Source organism: Dendrobium catenatum, unplaced genomic scaffold, assembly GCF_001605985.2.
Source record: "Dendrobium catenatum unplaced genomic scaffold, ASM160598v2 fragScaff_scaffold_390, whole genome shotgun sequence".
NCBI lineage: Eukaryota > Viridiplantae > Streptophyta > Magnoliopsida > Asparagales > Orchidaceae > Dendrobium > Dendrobium catenatum.
The window spans coordinates 3,478,083-3,489,537 of NW_021318852.1; the positions used below are offsets into that span (position 1 = coordinate 3,478,083).

Here is an 11,455-nt window from a genome sequence, read left to right on the forward strand (position 1 = left end):
GTATTTTCCTGAGAATCTGAGTTTAGGAAATCCGTACCTTCACAGGGTTGATGAAGTGGGCGAGATGGCAAGAGAAATATACAACATGAATATATCACAAAATGATGCATAAATAACTAATGACATTAACTAAATTATAGTTTAAATAGTTAGTGAAATCAACTACATTAACTATAGTTTAAAAGCTAATAAATTAACTAAATCTCTATAATGCAAACAATTAATAAAATTAACTATTTTAACTGTAGTTTAAATAGTTAATAAGTTAACTAAATTAACTATAGTTTAAATAGTTAATAAAATTAACTAAATCTCTATAGTGCAAATAGTTAATAAAAATTAACTAACTTAACTGTAGTTTATATAGTTATAACTACAATGAAAAAGAGAGCATGGAATCTCACTGTATTTTATTTATATATTTTGACTCTTTTTTTTTTTTTAGAAACACATAGGCACATATACATGTTTGAACTTAAAAGCAATGAAAATACAAACGGCTCAAAATAATGACCGATCAATATGTGCAATAACTACAATCTTTATTGAGAATAACAGCTTTGTCCTATATGTTGAACGAAGCATCAAATATTGCTTCCATGAAAGGTGTGCCCGTCACTTTTCAGATGCAATCTTTAGTGAGGTGTAGGATAGACAATTTTTTGGAATCAGGCAATGAGTATTGCACTTTATTTAACCCAATATAAATATTGATGGTAGCATGCCATGCTCACATTGATACATGAGATAGAATAAGAAAAAAAAAAAAAAAAAAAAAAAAAAATTGGTAAAAGAATGGCGGAAAATATAAACAAAAAAAAAAAAAAAAAAAAAAAAAAAAACTAACACAAGTTGGTAACTGAATGCAGGAAAATGTAATAAAGATTTTAATATGAATACCATTTCACAACTAATTAACAGCAGACATGATAGCTAACGATAAATCTTGTAAATAGATCTTTTCTCTTAAGAAATAAAAAAATAATAATAATAAAAAATAAGCAGATTTTAATACTACAAAGATATTTTTTAAAACAAAAAGCTGATTTTAAAATTACTAACAAATCTTAAAAAAAAAATTATTTCTAACAGAACTAAAAAAATATATTTTTATTCATTTTTTTATTTTTATTTTTACAACTAATAACAGGTTCTATGTATTAGGTTCTATGCTCAATAACTGGCGATTTTTTTTTTAAACTCCAATGAAAGATAAAGAAATAACTAATATATAGTCTTCATTAATACTACTGACTAAAAAGAGAAGTTAATAACTAATAGCTTTAATTACTGCTACTAACTCAAAATAACGACTATAATAAAACTAAAAAAACAAAAACAAAAAAAGCAAAAGAAAGCTGTAGAAGTACGAATGATACACAACTCCTCTTGGCCTATTGGTTGAGAGCTTAGGCTTCCAACTAAGAGGTCCAAGGTTCGAGTCCATGTGTATGCGTTGTGTGTGTGAGTTTGCCTTAAATGGCCTAATTGTCCCCCCAAAAAAAAAGTACGAATGATTCCTTCAGCTTTAACTTGGGTGAGTAAAGCAAGCATTAAAAGCAGATGAAGTCACACAACTCTACTTGGCCTATTGGTTGAAAGCTTAGGCTTCCAACTAAGAGGTCCAAGGTTCGAGTCCATATGTATGCGTTGTGTGTGTGAGTTTGCCTTAAATGGCCTAAATGTCCAGATACAACGTGAGGAAAGGTGGAATGTCGTTTAGTGATCCACGAAGAAAGAAGAGGAAGAGTCTATTTAATAACATGTAAACGAAGCTCAGAAATCACACAGCAAACGACTACCAGTGCAAGGAGTTTTCACGTGATTGCGGGGAGATTTCGCCTATCACTGGCGTTCAACTTCAACAGGGAATCTCGTCCTTCAGCCAAGGTACAAGGCGTGAGCTTTGGGACTTTTGCGATTCAGCTTTGACAAAGGGAAGCTCGGCTTGCACTGGTCGTGCAGCCTCGACGTGGACGGAATCCTAGTGAGCCTTCACGGCAGCAAGCAAAACAACAGGATCTCAGGAAAATCGTTCAGTCGAGCGGGGGAGGGGGAGGTGGACAGTTAGAGTGGCTGAACTGTGAGAAGTAGGAAAACGGGAATGCGGGATTCAAAGAGCTGCTGTGGATTGTGAGGGTAACGAACCGCCAAGCAAGTTATCCAGCTTCTCATTTTAAAGTAAGCAGGGACGACGTCCGAGGTGCACCACGGGATATCGGGGAAGAGACACAAAAATCAGCAGAATTTAAGGGATTTACAGGGATTTAGCACATAAAATCCATTCAGAAGATACGAGGTAAATTAATGTGATTTGCTGTTTCATTTGACTTCTGATTTTATTCTTTAAAAAAAATTATTAAATTGAAAGTCAAATTAATGCCTTGCCATGTTTAATCCGTTAGCAACACCAAGCATAAGATGGCAATTACTAGTAATTTCTGCTTCTTAGTATCTGCCAAGAGAATCAGGTTGGGGTGATTATCATATAACTTTAGTGCTGCAAGTCTTGTTATTTCATCGTCTAGATTAAATGGCGAAATCTTTTAGTAGCCAAAGATCGTTACCGTCTCAAGGGGAAAAAAAATCTAAATTGTCCCTCGACTGTGAGCAACAAAATAACTCCAATTTAATTGAACAAGGGAACAAGCATCCATCTTTGGTAATTATTCATGCCTCAAACCAATCCTTTTATGCCTTCAATTGGAAAATATAATCCCTCTAGCAATGGAAAGACACGACATTCATCATTCCCATTGGATTTGCCTTCGAACTATTTCATTCTCGATTTAAAATGTATAAGATTTTTCATGCTCCAAGCCACTTGTCAATTTAATTTTCTCTAAATTAGGGCTCGGATTGGCATTGTTCATCTATATCATAGACCTTGTACCAATGTATTTCTTTTCACTTAAATTCCCTAGACATTTCGGTGGTTGAAGGTCGTCGAGCACGCTCTTGGCGAAATCAAATTTTAACTTCTCGAGTCATAATTTGGTACTGAACGCCTCCTCGGCATTCTTCACATTTTGAAGAAGTTTGATTCTTAACTGGCGAGGCTCACTCATATGCTTCAGCTCTGCAAATCTAAAGCCGTTCTCATATTTAACATAAAATCCATCGAGTTGTTGAAGATAATTTGGCTTTCCAATTCTATGTGTCCCATAGAAATCATCCGAGGATAATTGCATGTAACTCACATTTGTAGAGTTATTGATTTTTTGTTTTTTATAAGGAATTTGGATGAATAGACTGCCCATATTCATAGATTACGAGTTGCAAGTGATATAGATTGCTTAGAGAATTTGGCAGTAAAGTTTGAAGCATCTTCAAGTATCGAAGACATGATAAACATCCAATTGTCTAAGGTATCCTTTTTGGGCACAGAGCACAGATGTACAGCAAATAGATGATTTTCGATACTTTGAGAATTAGAGCAAGTATCCCATCAAAATTTGTATTTTCTCTTTAACACAAACAATGCGTACCAAATTTCTTTTAAACTTCCCAATCTTTTGAGCATTTTTAAATCGCAACTTCCTCCAATATTCTGCACAACCTCTCCTCGAAAATAAGATGGAAGAATGAAACCTGATGACATCTACATTCGTATTATATCAAATCTTTTGAACCAGTGATCTCATGAAAATTATACAACAAAATTCAATGTAATTGTGTAGATGTCTTGGGAGGAACATATAACTTAGGTTTCGTTTGGGACGGCTTTTTTATTGCTTTTTAAAGTAGCTTTCTAGTATAAATTTTTTTATTTTTGTACTAAGAAAGCTACTTTAAGAAGCAAGAAGAAAGCCGTCCCAAACAAAGCCTTAGGCTTCATTTGGGACTGTTTTTTTATTGCTTCTGAAAACGGAGTTTTAGTACAAAAATTAAAAAATTTGTACTACAACTCCGTTTTAAAAAGCAATAAAAAAGCCGTCCCAAACGAAGCCTTAATCTTAAGATGACATTGACAGGATTCTGACCCAATAAATTGCTTTCTAGAAATTCCCTCCAATGCCTTTTATCCAAGTCTTCTTTTTTTTTTTCGACACCAAAGATAACATTAGTTGCCAATGGAGATCTTAACAGATTTTAATTAAATATATATTCTTAATGCCAACGACGTTCCGGATGCAACGGCACCGTCCGTTTGTCGATCGGACTTTGTTTGGGCATCGTCGAGGCCTCATTTCCTTCGTAGCGCATGCCTTCTCAACATATCCAAATCGCCTTTGAAATTTACGACATCACCTCAAACCATTGAATTTGATCAAATAAAATATATATTCTGAGTGTCGGTGATGTTCCGGACGCAATGACATTATCCGTTTGTTGATCAGACGTCATTTGGGAGACGACGAGGCATCGTCTCCTTCATAGCGCATGCCTTCGCAATATACTTGAGTCGCCTTTGAAAAATTTTTAACACTTCAGACGATCCAAAATTTGTATATTCTGAATGTCGGGGATGTTCCGGACGCAATGGCGCTGTCCGTTCATCAATCGGACGTCATCTGAGCATTTTCGATGGCTCGTTTTCCATCGTAATGCAGGCCTTTATATCATATTTTGAATTGCCTAGGAATTCACGACACCATCGATGACCATTGCAACAAATGGAGATCCAAAAAGCGTTTCAACCATCTCTCTAGCATTGGATCTTTAATCTTTTATAATAATTAGGATTCTTCTTATCAACGATTGCATGAGGGTTGAGGAGCTGCAACACTGATCTTTTTTCACGCCCTCTAATCTAAATAATTTCGCCTTCTTTTTAATGACAAGCCAAATTAAGGGACGAGTACGTTCTCCCATTCACTTTTATCATGCTTCTTATCATCATCCCAATTGTCATCTAGCAAAAGTAAGAACTTTTTGGACATGATCTCAGTCCAAAGACTATCTTGAATATATATATACTTTTATGTTAGTTTCAATTTTACATGTTAATTTTCAATTTTATTGTTTTGTCCCTTTATAGGTTGTTTAGTATAAAAAGGGGTGCCTTGAATTTATTCAAGGGGTGAGAAGCAATAATATTTTTTAGTTCTATTTTTTCCTCCAAAATCTATGCTCGCTCTCTCTCTCTTCCTTGGTGCTGTTGTCCAAGAACAAAAAGAATTGGCGGTGCATTCAATTCCTTAAATAATATCTAGATTATTTGTCCTCCAAGATTTTAATTATTCTCAACAATTAGTATTAAAGCTTGTTGGAGGTGATCAAGCTCAAGTGCAAAAGGCGAAGCGAGGAAGCACAGGCTTGGAAGCGAAAGCTCGGGTAAGAAAGAAGCAATGCAGGCGCGGTCGTGTGGAAGCGCATGCGCAAAAATGAGATCAGAGCGTTAAGAGAGCCTTCCGCCTCGCAAGCTACTCGTAAGCGCATTTCCATCGTGACGAGTTGAGCTCAAGCATGCCATTTAAGCTTGAGCTCGAGTTCGAGCTCGTGATGGAAGTCAGAAAGGCCGTTGTCTGGCGATGGAAGTCAGAAGGACCATAGTTGGTGGCCTGAAGAAAGTCCGAAATCAGTTGGTGGCTGGGCAGAAGTCTAGCATCAGTTGTTGGCCGAGCAGAAATCTGGCGTTAGTTGGTTGCCGAGTAAATGTCCAGCGCTAGTTGGTGGACGAGCAGAAGTTCGACGTCAATTGGTTGTTGGGTGGAAGTCCAGTGTCAGCTGGTGGCGGAGCAGAAGTTCAACATCAGTAGGTTGCCAGGTAGAAGTCTAGTGTCAGTCAATACCTAGGAGGTGGTCGAGGATGAGCTTGATATTTCTCTTTCTCTCCTCTCTTCTTTCCCTCTTTGCTTGTCCCTCTTTCCATGAGGAATGGGGGGGTCTATTTATAATTTTCTGAGAGTGACATGACCAGTAAAAAAGAGGAAGATCAAGAGTAAGTTGAGAGTGGTTTGAATGGATAGCTGATTTTAATCCTCTTAATCGTGGACTATTTATTGAACATTTGAATGTATTTATGATATCAGAATTCAACGATCTTGAGATCGTTGGATTCATTTCGTCGAGTCACTCAATTCGACTATAAGCATGTCACATTTGGAAATCGTTTAATTATCCAATTTATGGTTTGAATGTTCCAAATGCGTTTCAGGTCTTTGATTTGGACTCATTTGGTATCGGATTGAGTTAAATCTGGTGTCATTAGGTTCGTCTTTTCAAGACATTCTGTTCAACTACAAGTTTGCTGAAATCAGAGATCATATGACCCTGAATTCAATTTTGGAAGTTTCCAACTCTATTGTGCCTTGAGATTCGTGCAGGATCAAGATAAATTTTTGATGATACATCAGGTATGATGTTATATTGTTTGAGTGATCGTTTGTGTGATAATTTTCTTAATTTGTGACTTATTATAAACAAGAATATATTAGCGATTTTAGTATAGATTCAATTTTAAAATATAGCATTATGTTCTTCCTTGTTCTGCTGGCTTGTTCTGTTCAGCTCCTCCGACGACTACCACGTCAACGTCTTTAAGAACAAAAAAAAAAAAAAACTTTATCCCCTTCTAGATTTACATTGACTAAAGTGTATCAGCCGACATACAAAAAATAATAATAACTTCTGCAACAATCCTAAGTCAACCTTTATGTTTTCTGTTTCAAACATGATTCATAGGCTATATGTTTCTTCATGTCAAGATGAATCTAACCAAGTTGACATTTGCAAATAAAAAAAAAATCAAGTCATTAGAAGTCGGCAACATATCCTATGAAATTATTCTCAACTACTCGAGTTTGTAAAAAATCTGATCCTTTGAATTATTTTCTTCTGGAAGATCGATTTGTCTTCTACTTCTAGATTTTCAAGCGCAGCATTACGAGTAATTAATGCTATTCTCAATGTAAAATGAAAACTGGTAGGTGGAATCTCAGTTGACCCAACAGCCGCTGCAGCAATTGTTGGTCGTCTATCAATCTGAACCCTTCTCCTCTTTCCAGTTCTATAAGATTTCTATCTGTTCAGGTCTTTCCATTCCTCTATCTCTCTCTAGCTCCCTCATTACCTCTTTCAATAGCTTCCTCTTGCCTCTTTTTCTCTCTCTTTCGACCCTAGCTGCTTTGGTAATTTGCTTCCTTATTTCCTTTTTTCTGAAGACCAGAAACCTATGGCTGAAGTTGCTACGGAAGTCATTGTAGCTCGTACTGGGCGCAACTTCCAGCGCTATGAAGAGAAATTTCGATTAGTGGCAGGGTATTCCTATTAGCTTTCTTCTTTCAGCACTGTTACTTATTGCTTTTTATCAATTTAGGCTTCCTTTGAGATGATTTTTTTGCTGCTTCTTAAAACAGTTTTTTAGTTCAATAATTAAAATTTTTTAATAAAAAACTGCTTTAAGAAACAACAAAAAATCGTCCCAAACGAAACCTACTTTCTCTTCCTCGCAAGCATGTCTAACTCTTGCTGTAACAGATGTATTCCCTACCGTTGGAAGGAAACTGTAGAGAATGGTGCTGATAATTTGCAAGATAGGTTGGAAGTACTCATGATTTCTTCACCTAATCGACAAGATCTCATCTTCCCAAAGGTGAGGACTGGTTTAAAGGTTTCGTTTGGACGCTTAATTTCTTACGGCTTCTTAAAGCAATATTTTAGTATAAAAAATTTATACTAAAAAGTTGTTTTAATAAATAAAAAAGCTGTCTTAAAGTCAAAGTTTTATGTTGTCTTTTGATTTGGTTAATTATAATTTCTTTTGACTGTGTCTGTAGAACTTTCTGATTCATATTTCAGGGTGGATGGGAAAATGATGAGACCATAGTTGAAGCGGCCAGCCGTGAAGCTTTGGAGGAAGCAGGCGTGAGAGGAATTATTAAAGTAAGTTCATCTGTTTTCTTCTTTGATTTTGTTGTTTATATTTAATTTGCTTATTTCTGCTACTGCTTAGTTTTTTCACTGTCCTTTGATGCTCGCTTTGGCCTGTTTGGGGAAGAAAAAGAGGAAATGATTATCAATCATTGGTGGAGCCAATTTTATATAAGAAAATTATGAAGGTTTATTGTTATCAACTGATGTTGATTGCAACAATGTTAGGAAGTAAAATTTCTTAGAAATTTCAGTGATAAGGGCTATTGTGGTCGTAAAGCTTTTTGACATTTTGCAAAAAATTATTTGGGTCCTTACTGAATTGTCCGATTATCTAAGAAGAAAAATATTTTGTTAGGAGTTCGGATGCGGGCATTTAATTCCAAAATAATACTGAATTTTATTTTATTTCATAAATATTTATGTATTTTAAACATTTATTTTATAATATAAATATAAAAAAATATATGTAGTTTTGGACATAATTTTCTTGTGCAATGTTTTTTAGATTTTGTTTGTGATAGTTTTCTTACTGCTGCCTAAAATAATTATTCAAGAAATTTTTGTATAAAAAATTTCTTTAGAAAGCATTAAGAAAGCTGTTCGAAACGAAACCTAAATTCACACAATGAAAATTAGATGATGGTGTCGGTTGTTAATGGTGATTGTCTGTGGCAAAAAAAATTATTTAAATCTCTCAATTTTGAAACCCCCTCCATGTAAAAAATGATGCTCTATTATAGCCTTATGGAAGAGAAATTTTAATAAATTTGACCAAAATTCAGTGAATGATCAATATTGTTCTCATTAATTGTAGATAATTTATTTAGTATTTGAGTTCTTTATGATCTAAAAAAATTGAGTGATATTGGATTCGATGGATATTCATCACGTCAAGCCGTTCAACTTGACTATAAGCATGCAAGATTTATAGACTGTTGCACTTTATAATTAAATCTTGAAGCTTTAAAACACACTTCAATTGATTGATTTGTGTTCATTTGGATTCACGGTCAATGGTGGTGTCGATAGATTTGTCTTGTTAAGATGTTCAATTTGAGTTTAGATGATTAAGACTTCCTTTGAGACAACTTTCTTACTGCTTATTAAAACGGTTTTTGAGTACAAAATTTATTATTATTATACTAAAAAGTTACTTTAAAAGGTAATAAGAAAGCTATCCAAAATGAAGTCTAAATTAGAGTTCAAATGATGGTGAGTTTGATTCTAAAAAAAAAATAAATATTAACTCAAGATTCATGCTGATCAGTGAAAACTTTTTTTTTTCGTGATATTTGAATGGTGATCGCCATGGGCGGATCCACCCATGGCTTAGGGTGGGCAAATGCCCACCCTCAAATTTTTTTTTTTAATATTGAGAGGGGAGATTTTGAAATATTTTGGGTATTTTGGGCATTTTGCCCCCCCTCAAAAAATTTTTTTGCCCTAATTTTATTAATCCTAAGCATTTTTGTCCATCTCTCACAAAAAAAATTTTTTTGCCCACCCTAAAAAAAGAAGCTGAATCCGCCCCTGGTGATCGCTTTGTTCCTTGTTAGCTCTCATCCAAACAAAAAACAAAAATGATAAATTAAAATTGTCTCTTGAAACCAGGAACCTATACTGGGAGAGTGGAAATTTAAAAGCAAGAGCAGACAGAACAGCTGCAGTTCAGAAGGAACATGTAAAGGCTACATGTTCGCAATGGAGGTCACTGAAGAGCTTCAGTGCTGGCCGGAGCAAGCCAGCCATGACAGGAGATGGGTCAGTACCACCAAGCCATATATCTTCACCTTATTTTTAATTACTATGATAGTAATCCTCTTACTTAGATTAATTAGTTTGTTTTACGTTAACAGTTATGCACAAGTGACGCATGGAAGATTTGCCGATATGATTGGATGCGTGAGGCTCTTTCTTCATGCATTACTTTTCTATCAGGACAGACTCTATTCTCCAGCGTTAAATTAGAAGAGCCGTCGAGCTACTTCTTTCCTCAGCAACTGAACCTGCTATCAACACATTCTGCTGATGATTTCTTCTCACCAGTTACATGCTATCAATATTGAATCCTTGGCCTTTACTAACAGCGAGATTAGTGTATTGACGTAAGAATATTTTCTGCTTGCTTTTTGTAATATAGATCTCGTGTGAAGGTACTGTACAGCACCAAAAAAATAGGTTTTCGCAGTACAAATTTTGACTTTTTCGGACGGTTTTACCCGCCACTAATATTTTTGCAGCGGTTTTATGACCGCCGGATATCCGCCGTGATTACAATGCGTTGCGAAGACATTCAGCGACGGTTTCAGAACCGGCGGGATAGAACTGACGAATGTTGAATATAGCAACGGTTTTAACTGCTATAATGTTATTGCAAACATAGCATCAGTTAAAACCATTGTCAATACTGATCTATAGCATCGGTTTGCAAACCGCTTCTATTAAAGACTACGAAAACTTCAGTGTTTTGGTGGTGATATATTGTTTGTTTCTGAATGTGATTGTTGCTTGTTGGAATTATAGTTGGATAATATTGAATTTACTAATTTAGGCTTGGATATATATGTTGACTGTTCTTGGTAGGGGTAGCTATTTGAAGCTTAGTCAAACCTGTTTGGTTGACATAGGTTTTGATTGGGACAGTTTTTTTGTTGTTTTTTAAAATAATTTCTAAAATTTTTGTACTAGAAAGCCATTTTGAAAAGTAGCAGAAAAAATTGTTCCAAACAGAGCCATAGTTAATCCACAAAATCTCCGATGGATTACTCTGGCTATCAATCCATTACACATTTAGAGCTGCTTTTTATTTTTCATTTTCCTTGTTACAATATTTGTCCCTAGGAGTTCAATTCTCTACATGATATGTCAAATTTTGTAAAGCTCAATATTCACAATAAGATGTAATCACAATGCAGCAAAATAATTCAAATAGTAAATAGAATATTGATTTAAATCTGATGTATCATCCAAAAATTATCTTGACCGGGCACGAATCTAGAAGCAAAACCAAGTTGGAAACTTCCGAAAATAAAATTGGGATCATCCGAATTCCGATTTCAACAAACTTACAGTTGAACTGAACGTTTTGAAAATAAGAAACCAATGACACCAAATTCGACTCAATCCGAGCCCAAATGGATCCAAATCAAGGACCCAGAGCGTAGTTGGAAGGTTCAAACCACAAATTGGATTACCATACGGTTTCCAAATGTGATATTCTTATAGTCGAATCTAGCGGCTCGATGAGACAAGTGCTATGAGTTCAAGATAACTGAATTCTGATATCACTAAGACATCCAAATGCCTAGCAAACGATATATGATTAAGGGATTCAACATCGGTCATCCTTACAAATCACTCCCAAAATATGCTCGATCTTCCTCCTATTTACAGGTCATGCCACTCTTAAAAATCTATAAGTAGACCCCTCACTTCTCATGAAAGGGGACCCCAAGCAAGAGGGAAAGAAAGAGATTGAAGATCGCTCTTGACTCCTCGCTCCCCCTCAACCATCGCCCGAACTTCCGCCGGACCACCACCTAACATCGGAGTTCTACCAGACCACCACCCGACATCGAACTTCCGCCTAACACAGGAGTTCTTCCAGACCACCACATGAAGGAGAAGTTCTGCCAGA

At 35.5% G+C, this 11,455-nt stretch overlaps 1 protein-coding gene across 1 annotated transcript; it reads left to right on the forward strand.

Moving 5' to 3' along the window:
- Positions 1-7,106: 7,106 nt before the first annotated feature.
- Positions 7,107-10,391, forward strand: LOC110092992 (nudix hydrolase 12, mitochondrial; the record flags this gene model as incomplete). The annotated part of the gene is given in 5 exon segments (XM_020817723.2): positions 7,107-7,203; positions 7,423-7,537; positions 7,744-7,827; positions 9,430-9,579; positions 9,675-10,391. Coding segments are annotated over 5 exon segments (645 nt in total). The 3' UTR covers positions 9,885-10,391.
- Between the last annotated feature and the right edge of the window lie 1,064 nt (positions 10,392-11,455).